This window comes from Cottoperca gobio, chromosome 4 (genome assembly GCF_900634415.1).
Source record: "Cottoperca gobio chromosome 4, fCotGob3.1, whole genome shotgun sequence".
In the NCBI taxonomy this organism is placed as follows: domain Eukaryota; kingdom Metazoa; phylum Chordata; class Actinopteri; order Perciformes; family Bovichtidae; genus Cottoperca; species Cottoperca gobio.
Window position 1 is genome coordinate 26536623 of NC_041358.1, and position 24885 is coordinate 26561507.

The 24885-nt window shown below is 39.1% G+C and overlaps 1 protein-coding gene across 1 annotated transcript; it reads right to left on the reverse strand.

Annotated features, from left to right (window-relative positions):
- Positions 1-726: 726 nt before the first annotated feature.
- LOC115006629 (collagen alpha-1(V) chain) lies at positions 727-20761 on the reverse strand. Its single transcript, XM_029428941.1, has 52 exons — positions 20738-20761; positions 20567-20611; positions 20393-20446; positions 20274-20318; positions 20098-20151; positions 19279-19323; positions 19137-19190; positions 18998-19042; positions 18827-18880; positions 18631-18738; positions 18380-18433; positions 18219-18272; positions 17114-17158; positions 16987-17040; positions 16431-16475; positions 16224-16277; positions 15815-15868; positions 15666-15719; positions 14232-14285; positions 14067-14120; positions 13874-13918; positions 13712-13756; positions 13055-13162; positions 11877-11930; positions 11713-11766; positions 11487-11540; positions 11221-11328; positions 10801-10854; positions 10582-10689; positions 10169-10219; positions 9558-9611; positions 9370-9423; positions 9230-9283; positions 9004-9111; positions 8865-8918; positions 8677-8730; positions 8399-8452; positions 8262-8315; positions 8038-8091; positions 7617-7670; positions 7471-7524; positions 6712-6765; positions 6585-6638; positions 6463-6516; positions 6362-6379; positions 4578-4640; positions 4265-4453; positions 3652-3787; positions 3466-3572; positions 2818-2898; positions 2513-2722; positions 727-1172 (listed from the first exon to the last, which is right to left on the reverse strand). Exons 3-52 carry the CDS (start codon positions 20438-20440, stop codon positions 1023-1025), a joined length of 3420 nt encoding a protein of 1139 aa, XP_029284801.1. The 5' UTR covers positions 20441-20446; positions 20567-20611; positions 20738-20761; the 3' UTR covers positions 727-1022.
- Between the last annotated feature and the right edge of the window lie 4124 nt (positions 20762-24885).

Consider the following 24885-nt stretch of genomic DNA (forward strand, 5'->3'; position numbering starts at 1 on the left):
CTTGTTGCATCTTATATGCTTTTCTCTTCCGACTGTGTGTGTAACAAAACACTTCAAGGAATACGACTGAATTATCGCTATGAATTCTAGACTTGTGTTTTATATCATGACATTTTGACCTTGTGCCTCTGATAGTAAAATATTACATATTCATTTCCACCTCCACTGATTTCAACCCTTTAACCAAAGTTAATCCTGCTCAGCACCAACAGTTCTTTCATTTCCACAATTATTCCAAAGAAAACCCCCGACAAAAGTGTCATTATTTTCTGAATACTAAATATTGTCAATGATTAGCAGCAACTTAGGAAGATAGAATGAAGGTGTCCAACAGGGCAAACGTGAGGACATGTCTCAATGTGGCAGGAAATAGTAAAAACTACAATTTGAAGCTCAAGAATGAAAGAATGATATAATATGACAAAATATTTTATGCTGAAATGGCCGTGGGATCACAAATAGTGGTTTTAATGGGGACATTTTTGTCCTTAAGGGTCTAACTGTCTTCACACTATTTACAATATGCATTAAAACAACCAAAATGATTGAAAAAGTAAAAGATGGCCACACATTCTGTACTAACATTAAACATATTGTTACAGTTTAATGATCGCAGAGGAAAGAGCAAACATCTACACTACAATCGACATTTTAAGTTAAGCATCTGTGCAGTGCCGGCTGCCTCGGTAAAAATAAAACACATGCACATGGCTCGTTTTGTTCCACATGTTCAAAGTGATGCTTTTATTTTGATAGTGCTTTGTTTAAACAAATACAATTAGGTACTACATGAACATTTAATAACAACTTATATAAAGCTCCATATGATAAAATCTAACAATTCAGTTAGCTTCAATAAATATACACAAAAAGCAGTACAGCACTGAGCAAATGAATCCAAACAGAATTGTTCATGTGAATTATCCAGACACCATATATCCCTGCTTTCGATATAAAAGAGATATTTACAGTAATTTATTGTGCACCTGCACACACACACATGCACACACACTTCTCATAGGTCACAAGAAGCAGAGGGATCCCAAAACAACGGTGATTTCAGGGACAAGAGGAGGAAACAACACCTCCACACCCAGATCTCTGACAGGAAGTAACTCCATATCGCCTCGATGTAGCTCCGTGCTCCCCCGAACCATCACAACCAGCTCCACCTGCAGTGTGAGCAGACAGACGGGGGGGGGGGGGGGCATGAAGAAACATGTGTCGCACATAAAGCAGCAGGGAAGGATTGACTTTGTATCTTAAAACATCTAGAAACTACGGAAGCCCAGAGAGGCAAGTGAGAGAAAAAGATTCTGGTGATCCATTTTCTGAGTCTGATCTAAATTGTTTCCCTCCTGTGTTTATAACTTAAGAACTAATTAAATCAAATAATTATTCATATCTTACACAGCACTGTAACTTTTATTCTTGTATTTTATCCCTGTCTTGTTCTATTAGTATAATTAATTATATTATCTTGGCTCTTTAAATGCTTTTATTTTGTAAAGTGTTAAAAACAGTAAATAAATAATTTCATAATAAAGATAATTTAAATAATAATAATAATAAATTGTATTCATAAAGTGCCTTTCAAAGCTAAAAGCAATCTCAAGGCGCTAAAATGCAATAAAATAAAAATAAAATCATCTGTGAATGAATAGGTGGGGAAAAAGGTTTCAGCAGGTGTGTTTCTTTACTAAGTATTTGTTGTTGCAATACTCACTTCGGCCACAAATTACATTTTCATTAATCTGTGGAAATAGGTGAAAAAAAGTTTTGCCAGGACTATTTTTCTAAATTAGTTATTTATCTGTGAAAACAGGAAGTGAATTTCTCTTTTGTTCAGGATCATTTGTGTTTGTTGTTGTAATACTCATTTCGGCCACAAGAGGCCGATGTGCTCCACGACCGCATGTTCTAAAACACCGATTAAAATATATTTAGAGCCAAAACAAAAACAGTAATGTTAGAAAACGTGCTTTTATTTTTTCACCTGGAAAAACTACTTTCCCAACCATCAAGAAAAATAAATAAATGAGGAACTTAAATATATATTTTTAAACCTGTTTTTACGTCATAAACACAGGAGAGAGAACACTTTAGATCAGACGTAGAATAAATTCCTTACTTGCCTCTCAGGGCTTCTGTATAACCATGTAAAATGTCTTATTTATCTTTACATTGGAGATTTAATTAGGAACATTTAGGGCCAATGCAGCAAGAAAATACAATGTTAAGATACTGTGTGATTTATACTTGTACTACTTTACTGATTTATATTAATTTTCAATCTGGTATTTACTTTCATCCCAAAAGAAAGTGCTTTTATTTGATACAAATACAACACCACGCTACGCTGCGCTGCCTGCCAATCTGTGATTTTTGAGATTTCTCTGCACATCACTGTAACACTAACATGTTATTTGTATTACATCTTTTATTTACAGTTAGAGAAAGCTGCTAAATTAAAACAAAAGGTGTTTTTGACGACAGGATATTTCACTCTTACCTCACAGCCTTCCCTGGACACGGTGGTAAAGCGTGAAATTATTTCTTTGCCAGAGTCTCCCAGGAAGTGAATAATCCTATTGGCTGAATTTGTTGTTCCCGCCGTACTCGAGTGGTTTGATGCACAGCGGACAGTCATGTGCTGGAAAGATGTGTGGCTGTGTAACCGCAGGAACCTCAGCTGGACAACATCCACGCCGGCGTACTCAAACTATCAGAGACAGAAATGATTCATTGGAAGTTTTGAAAAGGCTCCTTGCTGTTAGATTTACTAAATGTTCCTCCATCAACGCACACACGTGTTACCTTGTTTCCACCGCGCTGCTGACTGAACCACTGGACAGATGTTTTCGATTTCTTCTTCTCTGGTTCCCAATTTAATTTAATCTAAAGAACAGAATAATATCAAATATCTTTCAAGTTCTTGGGAGCGTCTCACGTGTGTATTTACATTCATCCAATACTTTTCTTTCCCATCTGACCGGCAACGTTATAGGACATGTTATATAATTATATTGTAAAGTAAAACCATGGGATCAGATCACGTTCCTCACACAGCCCGATAACGTAAACGCGTGTAGGCTCCAAGAGGACAACAGGTTTTATGAATTATGAGAATTTAAGCATGAATCACATTTTCTGACGATGACAGAATGGAAAAGTTATTTAATCTTCATGCGTATAAGTTTTCTACCTTTGTTTCTAAAGCTTGGGAAGGATGTCAGGATGCTTGTTTAATATTGTTTCATGTTGATAGTCTGGGTTCTGGTGCTTCTACTTAAGTAAAAGTAGTATAATATAATACCACAGAACTGGCTCATTTCGCAGAAAATGGAAATACTCAAGTAAAGTACGAGTACCTCAGAATTGTACTTAAGTGCAGTACTTGAGTAGATGTACTTAGTTACTGTTTGCATGACACAATAATAATAATAAGTAGGTGAAAACGAGTACCTGTGACTGTAAAGGGACGATGCAGGTTGTTCCTCCTGCTGTGAAGTTGCAGAAGACCTTCACAGCATCATAGGCGCAGCCTTGGTTGGGGTCCAGGTAAAAGTAACCTGAAAGATAATCGACCTGAGTGTTTGTACAGTGCACCGTCAGAAACAGGTTCAAACATGAGCCGGCTCAGACCCTCACCATCAGTCAGATGGGGGTGTACGAGCCCCAGCTCGTAGCAGGTGGTGGCAGGATCCTCTTTGGTTCCCAGAGGCCAGCTGTACGACTCCTCCGCCTCGTCGACTTCAGACCCTCTCCTGGACACCGACCTGGGCCGCTACACAGGAATCCATCATTCAGACACTCATCAGCCAACTATCCTTCATAACGCAGCTCCTTGAAGAAGGGTTGGGCGATATGACGGTATAAAAAAGTCTGTTTAATCTGTTGGAGTATTATAAAGTACACGTCTGTGTGAGATTTATATTACTTTATTCTGAGCTGAAGTCAGGCTGGTGTCTCTTTGCACCCGTTAACCCTAACCTGCCACACTTTACCTTTTTGTTCTCGGGAACCTTAAAGAATTTCCGTTTAGCGTTGTTTTATGTCATATCACTAAAAGAAGAAGATAATAAAATGTGATGAAGTACGTTATGGTTATTTCAAACCATTTACAGAATAATTTCTGTACCGTGATACAATATTTTGGCCATATTGCCCACCCCCTACTCTGAATATAAAGCATCATTGAACACCGAACAAAACAAAGACATTGTATGAATAAAGTGTATTTGAGAAGAAAGCTTGTACCAACCTTTTGTCGTCCTTCCCCTCGCTTCAGGAGGAAAGGGATTTGTCTGGATCTTGGCCTATTAGTCAGTTGTGATCTTGTACTGGGTGATGTTTTGGGCTTTAGCACATTTCCTTGCCGTGGTTTTGCCTCAGGCTTGGACCCCCGTCTGTGTGTACGCCTGCGCGTGATGCCTGGTGCTCCTGGTTTTCCCTGTGAAGCGCAGCGGACAAACCTCTCAGCAGTTGAGCAATATCACTGCCATCAAATGCATCGGAATACTTTCTTGATCAGGTCAAACTCCTGTTTTTTCACTTGTATTGTGTAAATGTCTTACTGGAGGTCCTTGCTTGCCCCCGGCTCCCTTCGGTCCTCTCCTGCCTTGGACACCTTTCATTCCCTGTAAAGCCCCAAACACAGTCAGGCTCTGTCTCGACACACCTAATATATAAAGACGAATCTCACTGTTCACAACGTAATGATGGATTCATTAAAAGTAATTCATTTCTAAATTAATTTCCAGTTGACTTTATGAGCTGTCCATCAAAATACTTCCTTTTGTTTTGGTAAAGAATATGTTTTTGGCTTCTTTGCCTTTTTATTGAATTAAAAAATGTGATTTCAGGATGCTGAAGAAACGCCTCACTGTTGTACGCCTCCACCCAAAATGTCATCACAGTGACGTTTGACCACCAAAAATCGAATCAGTTCCTCGAGTTTAAGTCGACATTTGTGCCAAATGTGAGAAGAATTCCCTGAAGGCGTTCCTGAGATCAGACGGATGGACAACAAAATCATAAAGCGTCCGGACGCTGTCTGTCGACTCATATAATACATGTAGAGTAGAAGGAATTGAATACAAAGGTATTAAGTGTACATGGAAGTTATCACTATATGGACGTGTATGATTCCAGTGAATAACTTCCCATGAGGAACATGCTGTCCCCGCTTAGAGACTATTTGTACAGAGGACTGATAGAGAGCTTTGTCCCATGATGCAACAGCAATCTGCCCGCAATGTGTGGCTTAATGTGCAGATTGTGAAGCCCCTTGAGGCCAATCTCTGATTTGTGATATAAGGATACATCCGGTGACAACCTCCAGTTCTGAAAAGTGAAGCCAATGGTGACTTAAATTTACATTCTTTGTAACGGCCAACAGAGGGCGCTCCTCTGGCTGCATAAAGAAGTCAGATTGTATAGAAGTCTATGAGAAAATGACCCTGCTTCTCATTTGATTTATTACCTCAGTAAACATTTTTAACAAGCGTTTATCATCTCAATCCGTAGTGTCAAGACTTCTTCAAACCAGCATGATGTTTATTTAGTAAATGATGGTCTCTTTTAGCGTAGAATTGACAGTAAAGCAGAGAACGCTTTAGGCTGTGGCTACCTTGGTATTTACAGGTTGCTACCACGGTGTTGTCCGTGTTTTCGTCTTACAACTTTAACCCTTTCCCAGTGTGTTTTCATGAAAGGTAACTGTAACCTGTTTGGTGACCTAAAAATGCCTTATTCAGCATTCGGTTGTTCATTTCTGGTTGCAAAAAAACAAGATGGCGACGGCCAAAATGCCAAACTTGAGGCTTCAAAACGACATATATTGCAATATATAAACTAAATTGATTTGAGTTGACTTTGTTAAGCTTAAGTTCATTGATAGAAACAAAAAACAGAGTTAGATTCCTTGTATGTGTTCACATGCTTTGACCATAAAGCAAATTCTGATAAAACACAAAGTCGTAGCCAAGACAGTAGACGATGACCTAAATATGGACGTTGCTGCAGCAAAGCTACAAATTCTAAAATGCGGATGCGTCACACACATCTTCAGCCCGGCAGCACAGAAGATCTATTGTATACAATCAGTTTCATGTGGCCAGAAAAGCATTTTTGCAGAAACTGATGATGTTCCAGTGAAGTTGACCTTTGACCTTTTGGATATAAAATGCCACCACTTCCTCCGATTAGACGTTTGTGTGAAATGCTCTCATGATTAGCATATTAATTCTTGAGTTATGGTTCACTGTGTCTTTGACCTTTGACAAAATTTCCTGAGAATGTGATGGGCGGATGCAACATCATGAATGTCGCCGGTGCGGAGGCATAAAAACTCTCTCACCTTCTTCCCAGTCTGGCCCTGAAATAAAGACAGAACATAACTTCAGTAAAATGTTTCTAAAACAAAAAAATGTAATATAGCAGAATATCAAAGGAACATACAGCGAGTCCAAGGAAGCCTTTTCGCCCATGTGGACCACGAGGACCGGTATGGCCCTGTAAAAATCAATTTATTAATATTTTGCTAAAGAAAAAAGTGAAAATAAATATAAAACACAACTCACCTGCTTTCCTTTATGACCTCTTTGACCTTTCAGCCCCTGCAAACCAGGATTCCCCTAAAATAAAAGTTAGAATTAAATGATGCCCTTTCTTTTGCATTATTTCATATTTCAAATAGTTTCCACCAACCTTTAACCCAGGTGGCCCGATTGGTCCCAGGATTCCCATGTCACCTGGGAGACCCTGTAGGGGAAGAAAGGAAGAACATCCTGAAGCTATGCAACTAAAGACTCAAGAGAAAGTGGAGATGTGTCCCACGCTCGAACAGTTGAATCTCACTCAACTGTCCCGGCTCCCTCACGGTCAAAGAGAACAAAAACAAATCTCGTATTGTGTCTTTCTTTAGTGGATCATAGCGTAGAATTAATCTGCTTTAAAATAAGACCAAATGTCAGTTTTTGAGCCGTGACAAAGAGCAAAATGTTGCTACTAAAGCGGTACACACATGCACACACACACACACACACACACATGCACACACACGCACGCACACACACACACAGACACACACACACACACACACACACAGATAATAAGTCTTCTTCAGTCCATTCACCACATCAGCAGACGATAGGCAGAATTTACACGGCACAGAAAGACGACAGAACAAATCTCTCTTTACAGAAAGTACTTCATGAAATAAGTTTAGGAGATGCAATAGGATATAGACTACAGGAAATATAGGAGTAACCCTGAGTTCTTTTAAATGAATTGGCCTTTGTGTCTGACGTGTGCTATAAACACACTTAAGGAATATCAGGTCATATGAAAAAGAAAAGATATTTTAAATGTAAGAGGTGAAGCGGTGCACACATGCACACACACACACACACACACACACACACACACACACACACACACACACACACACACATAGTCTGGCTTCACCTTCGGACCAGTAGTTGCAGACTCTCCCTTCTCTCCTCTCAGTCCTGGAATACCCTGCGAGAGCAGCAAGGACACAGATGTTTACTGGAAAAGGTATTCGTGGGATATAAAAGTATCTTATTACGCTGCTGAACGAACGTGTCTACCTTTGGCCCCGCTGGTCCAGGTGGTCCTTGTTTTTCTTTTGGTCCCACTTTACCCTGAGATGCACAAGTTGGTGATGGAAGTTAGCATCGCACTGCTTCCCTCGACAATTTGGGTTTTTTGCAGAAAATAAGCTCAGACGTTGACGATACAGGACAATCTCCACACATTAACACCCCTGTATGGTTTCACACCGCAGTCACATGACTTCAGGTCACTAGTGCTAAGCTAAAAGCTTCAAAATTCACGTATTTACCGAAAATCTCTTTAGTTTGTGATCTTATTTCAGGCATTTAACCAAAAGCGCATTCACAACACGCATTGACTTCGAGACGAGGGAACTGGAAGCGTTTCAGGACTCATTCCTTCAACACTTTATTATGAGTATCATCTTACATTGAAATAAAATACATGATTTTGTACCTTGAACCCTGGAGCTCCAGTGTTTCCCCTGATCCCAGGAGATCCAGGTTTTCCCTACAATGTTTTAAAATGTATTAAATGCCACAAGATTCACTAGAACAGAACAGAATCTGTTCTAGTGAATCTTCCATCCATCACCAAGCGGTAGACGATGGATGGAAGATTCACTAGAACAGATATCTGTGAATAAAACACACATTCTCCGTGTCTGTTTTGGAGCTTACCCGTTTCCCAGGCCGGCCGGGTGTCGCAGGAGCTCCTCTGAAACCGATATCTCCCTTTTGGGACGAGCAGGAGGGACTGAGTTTAGTAAGAAGGTTGAACAGCAGACTAAATTACAGTATGGGACATCTTTACTTACCGGATCTCCTTCATTACCCTCAACCCCGAGTAACCCATCCAAACCGCTGAGGCCCTGAGAACAAGATCCCAGGACGAGAAGAGAATCGTCACTTTACCAGCCAGATGAATCTGATTTCATGTATTGAAATGTACGATTATTATGCGTCGGCCATGTTAAATAAACTTGAGGCACTTCGCGTGTTATTTTTATTGCACTACTTGACATGAGCAGATATTTCAAGTAGCAGAAAAGGAATTCAAAATATATGTATTTTATTTGTCAAAAGGGATACTTGCGAGTTTTCCATGTCGTCCTGCAGGTCCTGGTCTCCCCAGTGGACCTTCATCTCCCTACAAACCACACTTCATTAGATGAGCTCAAAGTCAGACTGTGATCAGGATGTTTGCATTAAAAAGTGATGAATATTCTGTAAATGAAATCTTCGTGTATCTGGATCAAAACAATCGTATCTGATTTGACTTACAGTTTTTCCAGGAGCTCCTTTGTTTCCGTTCCTTCCAGGTTTGGCTCTTTTCCCCTTTATAAACACATAATCTCCATTATGACATTTATTTTCCCGTTTTAGATTTTCATCTGAGCTGATGAGAGGTGCCTCCTCTCACCTTCGGCCCCTGAGTTCCTTTAAAACCTGGAAGACCTGGAGGACCAGCAGGTCCAGGGAGACCTTTAGCACCTGGAGTGCCGATGAACCCCCTCTTTCCCACTGTCCCCTAAAAGATACACATTTTTTATTACAAAAAATAGATCTTTGATATTACATTTCGCTACAATGATTGATTTATGAAGCTGAGAATTATAAACCCAAAGAGTTCAAATATGATATTTTACCATCGTGCCTCTTGTCCCAGGCTCTTCTTTTGCACCCTTTCGACCTCTGATGCCCTGAGGATTACAGAAAGAGACATTGCGTCACTTTATACACCACATGAAATATGCATAACACATTATAACACATAATAACCCCCCACCATGTCTCCTCTGATGCCTTGAACACCGAGCTTGCCCGTCTCACCGTGACTGCCCTGTGTTGCACAAACACACGGCAGAGATTAATGTGTTCAGTGATCAGATCACACGTGCAGCACTGAAGCATTTATATATATATATATATATATATATATATATTTATATATTTATATATAATGGTATATTAAACCTTTAGTCCAGGGATTCCAGTTTTTCCCACAACACCTCGATTGCCTGGCAAACCCTGAAAAAAAAGTAAAAAGTAAAAATTATTATATATATATATATATATATATATATATATATATATATTATTATTATTATATAACATATTTGTTTTGTATGGCAACCAATCAATGATAAGCAGTTTGATGCAGCGTACACAGAGTCTGAACCCTTGTGCCTCACGAGGGACATTTTTGGCTTTTTAATTAATTCAAGTTCAACTTCAGATCCTATAATATTTATATAATAAACTGTGTCGTCAAAATCTTTAGTCAGACTCTTGAGGACAAAAATGTTCCAGTTGAAAACCCATAAAACCACAGTTTCGATCTCACGGTCATTACAGCATGAAATCCTTCATTCTGTTGCGTCAGGCTTTTAATCTGCAGCTCTGGCTTCACATTTTAGTTTTACTTGAATCACTTTCTCATGTTTGTCCTGAGGGGAAGATACCTGCGAGCACAAGGCACAAGGGCTTCTACACCGTCACGTATGGAAGTAACTCCACACAAGCTGTGAAAGTGTTTCTCTGGAACATTGTGCTGTTAATACCACATTCAGTTTAATAACACATACTGGTGTTGATGGTCCAGTTTGTCCAGGGGGGCCTATACTGCCGGGGGGGGCCTGAAATGAGAAATTTAAAGAAACAGTGTATTAAGGCTGCAAGTAACGATTATCTTCATTATCGATTAATCCGCAGATTATTTTCTGGATTAATCGTTTGGTTTATAAAATGTTCATCCCGTTTTCTCAAAGCCCAAAGTGATGTCTTTAAAACATATTCAGTTTTATATGATATAAAACAGATAAAAGCAGGACATCTCCATATTTGAGAGGCTAAAAACAGCATTTTCTGACGTTTTTGCTCTAAAACATATACAGCATCTACTAAATATAGATACATTTTATATCTATGATGCAGATCTGACACGATCGCTATTAGTTGTCATCAAACAGCATTTTGGACCTCCAGCTGTGTTACTAACAGTTTGTCCCCGGAGCCCCTTCTGGCCTTTGGCCCCCGCTGCCCCGGTGTTGCCCCCCGGTCCGAACTGTCCAAGCATTCCTGATGAACCTCTGGTTCCTGGCTCACCCTGCGAGAAAAAAAACCCATCATCATCATCATCATCACACATTTCAGACTCTAAACCGAACCTTTAACTTTCACTTTGCAGGTTTTGACACTATCCAACACTCTGACTGACCTTGAGCCCTGGAACTCCTACTTTTCCTCTGTCCCCTGAAGAACCACTGTATCCCTGCGAAAGAGGGTTGATAGTGAAGACACATGTCCTGTTTATCCACAGATGAGCATCTAAACGTTTATATTTGGGAGATACATTTGTCTATCCTTTCTCTCTTGTGTTCACCACACTTCACCCACTTTTTCTTCCATCAGTGCTTCTTGCAAAATCAAACAATTAGTCAGTTTTTCCCGTAATGTAGATTTCCTCTACGATCTCTTCAGACCTCAGTGGCTGCCTGACCTTTGATTCTGAGGATGATTTGGATGCATTTCCAGGGCAGAAACAGACAAACATGCAGACGGCATTGTCCTGTGTCACTGGATGAAAGTGAGTTACGATATTCTAGTGAACTATACTTAAGAAATAACTCCTGTCCACCTGTTTCCCTGGTGGCCCCTTTGCTCCCTGTGGCCCTCGGTTGCCTCTGTTGCCTTCATCTCCCTTCGGCCCCTTCTCTCCAGGAGTTCCAATGTTTCCCTTGTCACCCTGAAACGTTAAGTAAAACAAAAAGTTTGCTAAATGTCCATCTATATGCAGGGTGTGTGTAAATGTAAGCTGCTTTTTCAAATGAATGAGAAGTTCTAATGACCATGAGGAATGTGTAGCAGAAAATAAAACGAGACATTTACAAGATGTGTACTCACAGATATGGCTTTCTGTCCAGCCGGGCCCTCAGGTCCCTTCAGTCCAACTGGACCCTAAACACAGAAAGCCGAGGGTTACTCGTAAACGTGATTAAGTTCAACACAAGGCTCAGTCAAGCCTACAGACTGCATGAGCCTCTTATCTGACATTTTAGTGCCTTTGCATTCAGCTAAAGGAGAAAAGATATAAATCAAATCTGTGACAAACACAGTCTAATCAATCTACCTCCTCACCATCGAGACCAGCAACTCCCTCCTGCCCTGAAGCTCTTCTGGATCCCTGAAGGAAGACGACAGACACAACAGATGAATCAGTGACCTGATATGGTTGCACAGACGACTCCATCAGCATTCTCTAAAGCATGTAGCTCATTAAAAGAAAAGCTTTACCTTAGCTCCTTTGACACCAGCTGATCCCGTTGGTCCCTGAGCTCCATCTTTACCCTAAAGGTAAAGAGAGTAAAGCAACAATTGCACAACAAAGACTTCACACGCACGACAACCTGCTGTACTCTCAAAGGAGCGCAGGAGGCTCGTGCACAACTAACTCATCTTGGTGAGTTTAGCACTTGAAGCAATAAGTTTTGTGCATCTTAAACTGTATTTGTATTAAATTATTCAAGTGCGTTTACAAATAATTACATGTAAAGGCTGTTTATTTGTTTCATTTTTGTGACCAAAATACTGTTTAATCAACTGATCTATCATCTGATGCACAGGGAATTATGCAAACTTCTCAAAAATACAGCTTTTAAAGTATTTGTGCAGCAAAAGTTCTTATCATGATCAAATCCACAATAGGATTTCAAATGTATTAAAGCAGAAACCAGGGACAACTCTGTTCACGCAATTTAAAACATATGTATCCTCTCAGACAGGTATTGAAATACAATGACGAGGACGGAAAAGATGTAATTTGACTATAGTTAAATTAACAGGGTCAGTCATAGTAAGCAAGAATCTTCTAAAACAATCTGAAGACGGCTCCCGACAGGCTCCCCTCTTTCAAACAAGATGCACGGCACTGATTCATCTGAACTCTGTTGATGTAGCATAATCAAATTTCCTAAATCCAAACGCTATCAGGACGACACAGAAGGAGTAATGAATGACACGCTGGATCGCCACGCTTACACCAGACCTGACCTGCTGACTAACCAACGCTTGCCTCACGCCGAACTGCAAAGAAAGAAACTCGCTGTTCACTCATCAGATGAAGTTTCTGTCAGTAATTATCACAAGAGGCTGATATCACAAATATATCAGTAAGAGCTTTGTGTAAACAAGGTCTGACCTTCATCATGGCGTTCTTTACTGACAGGAGCAGACAGTACACACACACACACACACACACACACACACACACACACACACACACACACACACACACACACACACACACACACACACACACACACACACACACACACACACACACACACACACACACGTTTGCCTTCTGTACCTCTGGACTCCTGTTTGATTCCTTTACTTGTTTTGTTGGCAGCTAGTTTTCATTTCTCTGCAGTGAGAGAAGTTTATACTCGACAACAGAAACAGAAACTCACTGAGTAACCTGCGACTCCAAGATGGCCGACTGGACCTCGTGGCCCCTGGTCACCTGGGAGGCCACGGGGCCCAATACCTCCCCAAGGTCCAATGTTACCCTGGTTACCCTGCAGGGGAAAAAACATGTATTCAAGATAAAAAAAACATTTGTGTATCAAGACAAAAGTCAGAAAAACTTTTAGAAAACATTAATACTTAAAAAATTCCCTGTGTTACCTGGAATTGTTAAAAAAATAAAAAGATTTCCTCACATGCCTCCACGGTGAACGAAGAATCCAAAAATGACAATTAACAACACGTGCATTTCCCCTAAAACCTCACTTTTTAAAACACGTTAGCATCGCAAAGAAAAGTAACGCGCCTGTGCAAGCACGGAAAAGCGGGAAAAAGAATCTTGTAAACTAGTTTGTAGAGTTCTGAGTAGATGATCAGTTAAATACAGTTAATGATACGCAGAGTATGTGTGATACAAACATTTACTCAAGATAAATACTGACTGGAAGCTGCAGCTTCTGGTTATGATATATCTCTTAAATAAAGACAGAAAAGGAACTTTGCACATCTACAAGAGCAGGAGATTTCAATAATAAACAGAAGTTGACTTCATGATTGAGGAAGTAAAGCACTGGATGGATGAATGAATGAAATAATCTTACAGCAGATCCTCTGTATCCCCGAGGTCCAGACATGCCCATCTCACCCTGACAACAGAAGGAAAGTAATAAAAACACTTGATAACATTTATATCATTGTGTAAGGTTGTACTCATTGTATAAAAACTGTACTAGCGCATTAATAACAGGAAATAATTCACTCACTGGGCGGCCTGTTTTCCCTCCTGGTCCCTCCTCGCCTCTCTTACCCTTCAGAACAAATATAACGAGGTGAACACCACATTACATTTCAAAATGTATATTACGAGTGAGCAGCCAAGTGAACACATTACGTGAAACGTGACAGAATAAAGCAGATTACATTACTGACGTATGTTCTGATTAAAATGTTGCATACCTTTAAGCCTTCACTTCCTGGAAGTCTTCCTCTGCCTTCTTTACCTTTAACCCCCTGAAGAAACGTTAAATCTCAACATCATCAAGCCTACATTCAAAATATCATGTTCTTACATTTGGAGTTATTTTAGGAGTTTGCACTTTAAATAACAAAATAAAAACTCACTCTCACTCCTGGCTGTCCTGGTGTCCCCTTCATTCCTCTGCTGCCAGCTTCTCCCTGTTCATTTACACGAATCAACATATTTCATCAGCGCCACACACTCTTATAATCTCTTACAGTAATGTGGTATGAATGGCCAAGAGGGGACAGTTAGTAGATATCTGTGTGTCTCTCTCAAGACGTTTTGTGACTTTTTGTGTTAGTTTTTCCCTTTTGTGTAGTTATTTTGTATCTCTTTGTGGTCTTTCTGTGTCTCTTTGTGGTCTTTCGTCTCTTTGTGGTCTTTTCATGTCTCTTTGTGGTCTTTCGGTGTCTCATTGTGGTCTTTTTGTGTCTCTTTGTGGTCTTTTTGTGTCTCTTTGTGGTCTTTCGTCTCTTTGTGGTCTTTATGTGTCTCTTTGTGGTCTTTATGTGTCTCTTTGTGGTCTTTCGTCTCTTTGTGGTCTTTTTGTGTCTCTTTGTGGTCTTTTTGTGTCTCATTGTGGTCTTTTTGTGTCTCTTTGTGGTCTTTCTGTGTCTCTTTGTGGTCTTTCGTCTCTTTGTGGTCTTTTCATGTCTTTATGTGGTCTTTATGTGTCTCTTTGTGGTCTTTTTGTGTCTCTTTGTGGTCTTTCTGTGTCTCTTTGTGGTCTTTCGTCTCTTTGTGGTCTTTCTGTGTCTCTTTGTGGTCTTTCGTCTCTTTGTGGTCTTTTTATGTCTCTTTGTGGTCTTTCTGTGTCTCTTTGTGGTCTTTCGTCTCTTTGTGGTCTTTTTGTGTCTCTTTGTGGTCTTTTTGTGTCTCATTGTGGTCTTTTTGTGTCTCTTTGTGGTCTTTCTGTGTCTCTTTGTGGTCTTTCGTCTCTTTGTGGTCTTTTCATGTCTTTATGTGGTCTTTCGTCTCTTTGTGGTCTTTCTGTGTCTCTTTGTGGTCTTTCGTCTCTTTGTGGTCTTTTCATGTCTCTTTGTGGTCTTTCTGTGTCTCTTTGTGGTCTTTTTGTGTCTCTTTGTGGTCTTTTTGTGTCTCTTTGTGGTCTTTTTGTGTCACTTTGTGGTCTTTTTGTGTCTCATTGTGGTCTTTTTGTGTCTCTTTGTGGTCTTTTTGTGTCTCTTTGTGGTCTTTTTGTGTCTCTTCGTGGTCATTTTGTTTCTCTTTGTGGTCTTTTTGTGTCACTTTGTGGTCTTTTTGTGTCTCATTGTGGTCTTTTTGTGTCTCATTGTGGTCTTTTTGTGTCACTTTGTGGTCTTTTTGTGTCTCTTTGTGGTCATTTTGTTTCTCTTTGTTGTCATTTTGTGACTTTATGGTCTTCTTGTGGATGTTTTGGTACATGTATGTAGTTATTTTGTGTCTCTTTGCAGTTGCTTTGCATCTCTTTTTATCTTTGATCTTCTTTTGTTTCATTAAATAAGAGTTGAAAAACCCCAAACACATTTAACTCCAGGAAACAAAGGGATACTCACACTGTTCCCTATGGGTCCTTGGAGGCCGGCAGCTCCTGTCTTCCCAGGAAATCCCTGTGGAAAATATTTAGTGGAGTCAGTCATGCATTTGTGAGACTGTGAAGCAAGCAGAATGACTTATTCAGTGTTTACTATAGAGGTAAACTCACTTTTGGTCCTAGAGGTCCAGTGTCCCCACTCATCCCATTTGCACCGATGGATCCCTGATAGAAAGATTATAGTATTTTAATCACATGTCTGTCCGTATCCTGATTACCTCTCCAATAGTCCCACTGAAGAGTCATTTCTGAGAAATATAGAACTTATAGGATATATATTGCAACTGTCTGATTTTAGTTTACTCATCAACCGTTTGTGCTGCATATCTCCATGTATACTAATCCTCTGGCAAAAACATTTACACACTTTCTTCATCAGTCCGGCAAACACAACATTGAGTAGAGAGACGTTGCACCTACAGTATGTCGGCCAATGAGACATTTACATAATCGTGGAGTTTATGAGGTGATTGGACAAAGTCAGAAATATGAATGTTAACATATTGTTGGATGATCTTACCAGAACTCCAGGAGGTCCATCATGTCCTCTGTTACCTAAATGACCTTGAACTCCCTGAGATGAGACAGAGATAATGTGAGATCCAATTCCAAAACACTGGAGTGAAAGGTTACATGACACTCTTTGACATTTAAATTCTTAATGAGGCTCATCATTTTAATATGTTTACGTGAGAATATTCTACTTTATTTATATAATTCTGATCACCTTTAAGCCTTTAGGTCCCGTCCCTCCGAAGACTCCAAGCATTCCCTACACAAAAGGTTTACACATATAAAAACACATGGCCTCATTAACATCTATATATTATTTGTGAGATACAAATTGCATGTGCATATTATTATATCCTAAAATAATAGACTTATAAATAGACTTATAAATGGGTTTATCAGACCCCCCCCCAACCCTTTCTTTTCTTTTATTGCCCAATTTATAATAATTTATTGTGTGTTTACACATCCTTTATCATCCTTGTTTACCATTAAACTTATGGCTTTATATGTCATATTTGTAATTCGTAATGTGCAATAGACTTGGGTTACTTGTGGGATGGGGATTTTATTAAAATGTATCAAGATGTATTTCAAAGTGTAATAAAAAGTTTTACAGACAATCTTTGGATATAATTGTAAAGATATATTTAACAGCTTCAAATCTACGATAAAGTCTTAATTAAAGCCGTTACAGTATTGTACAAATATAGTCGGGAACATTAATAGTGATAATATGTTTGACAGAATAAGGAATGTAGCCACATAGGAACCTTAATACCAGGTTCTCCTTCACGTCCTCGCTCCCCAGACTTCCCCATCTCTCCCTGCAGACAGAAAACATCAGTAGTTTGGATTCAGCATCGAATATAAACTTAATATCCACTCACTCATACTCACAATTGGACCTGGAAATCCAGAAAATCCTACTCGACCTTCTCGACCCTTTGACAGAAAAAAATGATTAGGATATAATATCCACTCTATGCTGGAACAATGAAATATTTCAAAATTGAAATAATGAAATTGACATATCATCAGTATTTTGAATACTAGTAGTCGTTACAAATGCCAGTGAAATTCCACGATTCTCTAAACTAATTTGATCCAGTTGATCCGATGGACTTCAACTTACGCTCCTTTATCACTGTTTACATTCTGGATTTTGTTAGCAAGTTAAACATGTTTCTTCTCTGATATATATATTTTATATTGCTGTGGAAACATCTCCTTCAAACAACTGTTTCAAGTTTCACATCATGATAACGCTATAATTTTGCCTAATAGTCATTTTTACTGAATAGATCATGAACGCACCTTAATGCAACTCTATGGAAGCTGCTGCTAACAGCTAACAGCTAACAGCTAACAGCTAACAGCTAACAGCTAACAACTAACAGCTAACAACTAACAGCTAACAGCTCACAGCTAACAACTAACAGCTAACAGCTAACAGCTAACAACTAACAGCTAACAACTAACAGCTAACAACTAACAGCTAACAACTAACAGCTAACAACTAACAGCTAACAGCTAACAACTAACAACTAACAGCTAACAGCTAACAGCTAACAACTAACAGCTAACAGCTAACAGCTAACATCTAACAGCTAACGTGAACTAGCTCTCCTCCGGCACATTTCAACACGGATTTGTTGTTCACAATGTAGCACATTGTAAATGTACATCCCAAACACATTTCTTATTGTACGTACTGTAGAACAACGAGTACGTCACTTTCTTTTGTATTTTGGCATCGACTTGCTTCTCGTGACATCCTTAAATCAGTACTGGACTACATTTCTACAAAATGTTGCATATATATGTTTTTTATATTTATATTTATATTATATATTTATTTATATCTGAAAAATCATGGGACAATAATTTTGAAGCTAGTACTCGATATACTCGACACAAATACATAAATAAAATTGGTCTTTTATCAATTTTTCACTTTTTCTATTTAAAGAGTTAAAGTTCTCAGAGTCCATCTTTGTCTTACCTTGTCGCCTCGAGGGCCAGAAACTCCTTGAATATCGTTTGGCCCTCGATCTCCCTACAAAGAACATGCATGTATTCAGTCACACACATTCAAAAACTTCAAAAACATTTACTTTTTAAATACAAAAACCACACAAGTCATGATTCTTTCTCCAAACACACCTTCAGTCCATCTTTTCCCTGCTTCCCTTGCTCCCCCAAGATGCCATCATAGCCCTATAACCACAGAAGCACTCAGATCATTTACTAAAAGAAAAGTAGGAATACCACAGTGTAGAAATACTCTCTTACAAACATATTAAAATTATTGATGCTATTTTACTATATATACACTGCAGGGGTAGCGACTCTTGATTAACGCGGTGACATCGTTAGTGGACATTGTCTTCACTCATGATGTTTATTTCACTCACACTGGATCCAGGAAGTCCTGGTGGCCCTGCTGGTCCTACATCTCCCTCAAGTCCTGAGGGGCCTCGTCGGCCCTTTAATCCTTGTTTACCTGGAGGCCCTGGAGGTCCCTGTACACAAACACAACAACCTGTTGAACTGCTGCTCTGGAGAAACTGATTAACAATCAACTGAACAGACAGGAAGGATCAAACTCACCAGGTCTCCCTTAAACCCTGGATTACCCTTGTCTCCTCGCTTGGCTTTCGTCCCCTGGTAGAGAAAAGTACACACACGCACACGCACACGCACACACACCACCTGCACATTTAGCTCAGTGCTTTGTAACCAAAATGTTTGAAGTAAAGAAATTGCTTTAAGTAATCTTACGGGATCACCTGAGGGTCCGGCCTTTCCTGGATTCCCATTGGCTCCCTGAAATGAGAAAGAAAAAGCCAATACTCTTACACACATCTGAGTTTATGTTTCTTCTCTTGTAATCAATGTTGCAGAGGGTTTGTTGTCTTACATTCAGTCCAGATGGTCCAGGTTCCCCGATGTCCCCTTCATGTCCCGTATCCCCCTGGTGAAACACACAGATGACAGGGTGAACCTAAAATGACAGTCTTTATCTCCTGATTTGTTTCTGGTTGTTTTTCCAGTGTACTCACAGGTTCTCCTTTAGGACCCGGAGGTCCTTCTGGTCCTGGGTTTCCCTGTGAGAAGAAAAAGTATTTATATTCTTTTGTCTTTATGTGATAAGACTGAGAAGTATGACTGTATGTGGAGAACATCCATTCATGATATTCATTCATCTTTACCTCAATGTGTTGAGACCTCATTTACAACATACAGAGTACAATAAATAAATAAATAAATAAATAAATCCTCTGTACCAAGAAACACAAAAAATAACTTAAAATGAAAATGCAGGTGAAAAGCAGAAATAATAAAAATCCAAATTCATAGAATAATAAAACTGTAAGAATAAATAAAGCAATTAAAATGTAAAACAATTGAATCAAAACAAGACAACTAGAAGTGAAATAGGATGAAAGGCATTGGGACATTTTATATTTCCATTTAAAAATGTCCCAAGGATAACAACGAGGGAAGCTTTAGATTGTTCTGCATGTTATTGCAGTTTGCAGCAGCACCATGAGGCTAATTGGATTTTCAAGCTCAGTAAAAAACAGCCGGCACCTGAAACGTAATCCAATCATTGGAGCCACTTCTATTCCTACCATCTACTTTGTCAAAATCAAAAAAGGTACATGAAAGTAAAGCACATTATTATTAAAAGGAAAAAAGGAGGTAATATTCTTCTCCTTGAAAAGAAAGAAACATCTTTTCATCATCATTTTGTCTCATGTTTATGGCCTAAACATGACCAAACTAACATGTTACATCCACAGTTACTGTCAATGCAAACTAACCTACAATAACTCTCTGATTCTGTTTCTGACGCTGACGACATGAAGCTCTTATACCTGAGGGCCACGGACACCGGGGAGCCAAACCGCTCCATCAGGACCAGTCTCTCCCTGAAGCAACACACATATTTATATATAATATATATAAATCAATCCAGGATATACAGGTTAGACATTTATTAAGGTAAGTAAATGATCTTATCATTATTCAGTCTCTGTGAGTGTCTTGTCACCTGTGGTCCAGCTGCTCCTCTGGCGCCCAGCTCACCTTGATGACCCTGATAACATAAAGTCTTGTTTCTCAAATATCTGATTAATAATCTGATAATTAATTGACTAGTTGTTTACTTACCGGAGGTCCGTTAACTCCTAAGAGACCTTTTACTCCTCTGGGGCCCATTTTGCCCTGAGCAGATTAATAAATGCACTTTTTACGTCAATGGCATCACATTATTTAATCGAAAATAATCATATTTAATCGATTTTATGAAGACATTGTAGAAGTATATAGTTTTAGGAAACGTACCGGTGGACCTGGTGATCCTCCAAAGCCTTGAGCTCCAATCTCTCCCTGAAAATAACCAGCAGTGTATCAAACATGTATATCAGTACTTTGACCATGGTGATCAAGAGGATGTATATTTATATAACTATTGTTTGTTACACAGATATGGATATGGAGCTGTCTGCTACTGACCAGAGCGCCTGATGGTCCGAGAAAACCAGGAGGACCCCTGGCTCCAGGCAGACCCTGGAAACATGCAACAGCTCAGATTAATGAACTTTTCATAAACGAGGTGATTAATACGTCATGAACACATTTCAGTGATCACTTAAACAACCATCAATAAAACATAAAATAATCGTTTTCAGCGCACTAAAACATTCTTATGATATTGACATTTGAAATTGCTCTTGATAATGACGAAGGCGTGAAAGGTGCTGTCATTAAACAGTGATCCGTACTTACTATGTAGCCAGGGACACCAGCAGCGCTTCGGACTCCTTTATTCCCCTGTGACCAACAAGGACAGGAAAATCAGAATCACATGTACCAGGCTGTGTGTGTGTGTGTGTGTGTGTGTGTGTGTGTGTGTGTGTGTGTGTGTGTGTGTGTGTGTGTGTGTGGGAATCTGACCTTGTCTCCTTTTTGTCCTCTGTTTCCCTGCGGTCCAGCCTCCCCAAGATAACCCTAGACACAGAGAAAAAGGGGTTTGACGCAAAGCTATAAACATAATGCTTCAATTTGACGATATAGTGACAACTTCACAAAAGAATACCCAACAAATTGTTATTATTATAACTAAAATAGTGCGAGGTAGCTGCAAAAAATGAAAAGCTAAATGCAACAATATTTAGACATCGATATAATCATTTCAATCCCTATAACATTAGAAGTCCAGGCCAGTCTTACCCACTCACCCAGCTCCCCTTTGCTACCCTTCTCTCCTCTGTAGCCTTGGAGACCCTATGGGGGCAACATGAAGTATATTTAAAGCAGGATTGCACTGATTGGTGGAAATTACATATAACAAGGTATTAAAGACAACTATGACAATAAACACATATTTTACTTGATTCTTAGCAGATTTACCTGTTCCCCAGGTAAGCCTGGAGGGCCTGGATCAGGGGTCTCTCCTGAGTTTCCGTCTCGCCCAGGTCGGCCCTGGGGACCTGGTAAACCTTGTGGTCCAGGATTGCCCTGAAGTGCAACACAACAAATGATGCCGTTTTCCTCGACAGCAAAATAACTTTTGTTGCTAAAAAATAGATAATTTATTTTCTTAGTTTATAACAAATCAGTGATGAGAGTAGTTTTTAAAATGTGAGTAACATATTCTGGTCCATTGCATTTTGTTAGGTTATGTTTTCGGTTCAGATTGTTTAATTGTTTTTCTGTCTGTCAGCTCCTTGGTGGAATAGTGTAGCATGGACGAAGGAAGAACCAATTCAATTTTGGAGCAGAAACACGCTTTATTTGTCACATATGGAAACGGCCTTGGCGGAGGTCTGCGCTCTCCAAGTGCCCTTATAGTAGCGTTAGTGTTGTTGTGTCTGTTGGGACATTGGATGGGACGGTTTTGCATCTTGTTGTGCATACACTTTACTTCACATACGTTTTATATAGTAAACCCCTCAAAACCAGTAAGTACACCCTAGCGACCACCAAGAATCCCCAGAATTACCACCTAAAACAGTTTATCCCAGCATTATTACAGCAACTACCCTGAGCAACCACTTAATTATACCACGGCAACTACCTAGCAACACCATAGCAACACCTTGTGATGTTTGCCTTGTCAGCAGCACATGTTATTGTGGGTAGTTTGTAGTTGAGACTCACATACCTTTATTATCTATTACTCCATGTTGTTCTACATAAATCAGACAACTCAATGCATTATTGATCAAAGTCATCCTGTAGTTATGAGTTCAATGTGGACACTTGAAAAGGTGCAAATAAAATAATCCTTACAATTTGTTTTGCTTTAACTTATCATGATAAAGTGAGGTGAGACGAGAGGTGGTGGACTTTGTATGTTAATGATGTTGACACCATCTGCCTTCCACCTGGTCTCACTTTCACTATGCAATTCTGTCTGCCACTGGGTACGATCTCCCGGGGAAATGAAGGCTACATTCATGGTAAAAAGCTCTGGAAAACAGAACCTGTGCAGTGTTGCCAACTATTTTCCAAAGATTTGCAAAGATTTGCCAGGGGCTCATACGCTAATTTGCATATTGGTGACGCTATCATTCATTAATCTGCATAAGGCTGCAGTGAGGGAAGGACTGCCGCAAGAGTAGAGGGAGAGATCCTGTTGGCAGAAGAGCCGTGGACTGTGATTACTCTGAGCAACATAGGGAATGAATCATAATATTTAATATATTTCCTCCTTTTTCCCTGATTGTCTCAATAAGTCACTATATTTGTCGCTAGCAGTAAGCTCTGAGGGAAATGGAAAGAGATCCGGGTGTCTTTGCGACAGCTGCGTCAACAGTAATACCATTTGGAAACACTAGTGGGGAAAGTTGTCTATTGACACTTTAAAATGGTGTGTAAAGAAGTGAGCCCATAAGCTAGCATGCAAAGCCTCGCTGCAGACTCTGATAAGATGCAAAGTAAAGTAGAGATACCTACGATTTTCCCTTGAACTCTTTTTCGTCCTTGCTTCCCAGTAATTCCAGGTCGCCCCTGGAAAACAAAATTAGCCACAGGAGTCCCTTTATAATCTCTTGTTGGGTTTGGTGTTTGGTATTGTCATGGTATGACAACATTTAAAAAAAATCTAGATAACCTTTGCCTTTTCAAGAAATCCATAACACTTTTGTGGACTTACAATTGGTCCATCATCTCCAAGAGGTCCAGGAGGCCCCCGAGGACCCTTACGTTTCTGAAGATAAAAACAGACTCAGTCACAACATATGTATATTTTTATCACACTAGACTGTATTTTCACTGTAAATAAAGTAATAATACAATACGTAGTTGGAGTTAGTTGTAATAGCAACTAAAATAAGATTTATTTTTAAACAAACACCTACCGGCCAGGAAGAAATCAGTTTTTTATAGATCTTCTTTTTCTGCAAAGATACGACAGAGAGAATATTCTTTCAACTTGTTTCTTTCACAAATTATCCTCAAACCAATGTGCTTTGAATATAATACACTTTCAAATAAATAACGATAAGATAAGCCTTCATTAATGTTGTAACAACTTTATCTGTTTTGTGGTATATTAAATGCTTTACAATTAATATAGATATGACAATAGTCTAACATGCAACACATTAATACGGATATATATGAATATTTGTGTAACAATGTCACTGATATTTATATGCTAGTATAATACTACTCCTACTACAAAACTGCTATTTTGTGAAGGCTCAATATACATACAAAACAAACACCCTCATCTTTTATACTGAGAGTACTGTGTTTTCATGCATTTGGAATAACTAGTATATTGGCATAATGTTACTTATTTCACTAGTTTAAACACGTGTGTAGCACTAAGGTACGAGTGGTTTCTGGTGTAGAGCTTCAACAGCAGTTTACCTTAAAAGCCTCCCACTCTTCTTCAGAGGTTTTATATACAACAATGGCAGGCATCCCAGGAGGACCGATGGGGCCTCCATATCCTGTCTGCCCGGTCCTGCCCATAACGCCTTGATAACCCTGAAAGGACAGAAGACAATATGTCTCTTTGATATGGAAAATAGGATGAGTATACTTATCATTTTAAGTCCCTTCTGACCACTAGGGTGCAGAAGTACGCCACAAAAAGCTGACAATCCTGAGATAAAAACTGCTTATCAAGCTCTTGGGGCTTTAGCTGTCATTTAGCTTCAGTAGCCTAAAGTTGAGGTTAATAGTTTAAGAAGATTTTAAACCTGTGTTATCTGGAAATACTTCACATGGCACAAAAAGCCGTGGGGGGTGATTATCTGACAAAGTGAAGAAGCCAGTTTACATCAAACATAAATTAACATATATAATAATATAATAATGTCATGTAAATGAAACAGCCCATGGTTTTTGAACTTTCATCGATTAGTGATACTGGTTATAGGTTATTATGCGGAGACATAATTTCATAGTTGGGGGAAATAAGGACACACTATTATGTGTATTAAATATATAGGCTATTAAAAGGGGTGTGCCTCTTGCAATGCAAGATAAGCAAGTATCCATCTAAGACAAGATGGGCCATAATATAAAATAAAAATAATATTCATAAAATATACAATTTAATTAATTAATTAATTCACAATAAAATAAATTAATAAGATGAAAAATAAATGAAAGAATGTGGCAAAATATCTTGTCAGAAATTAGAT

What these genes read in the sequence shown, in the direction of transcription:
- LOC115006629 (XM_029428941.1), bottom strand. Translation starts at nt 20,440, where the DNA reads ATGGGCCCCAGAGGAGTAAAAGGTCTCTTAGGAGTTAACGGACCTCCG. An exon ending in AAGGAACTCAGGGGCCGAAG is followed by an intron (nt 8,919 to 9,003) that starts GTGAGAGGAGGC and finishes GTGTTTATAAAG; the next exon opens with GGGAAAAGAGCCAAACCTGG. An exon ending in AGCAGCGCGGTGGAAACAAG is followed by an intron (nt 2,723 to 2,817) that starts GTAACACGTGTG and finishes TGTCTCTGATAG; the next exon opens with TTTGAGTACGCCGGCGTGGA.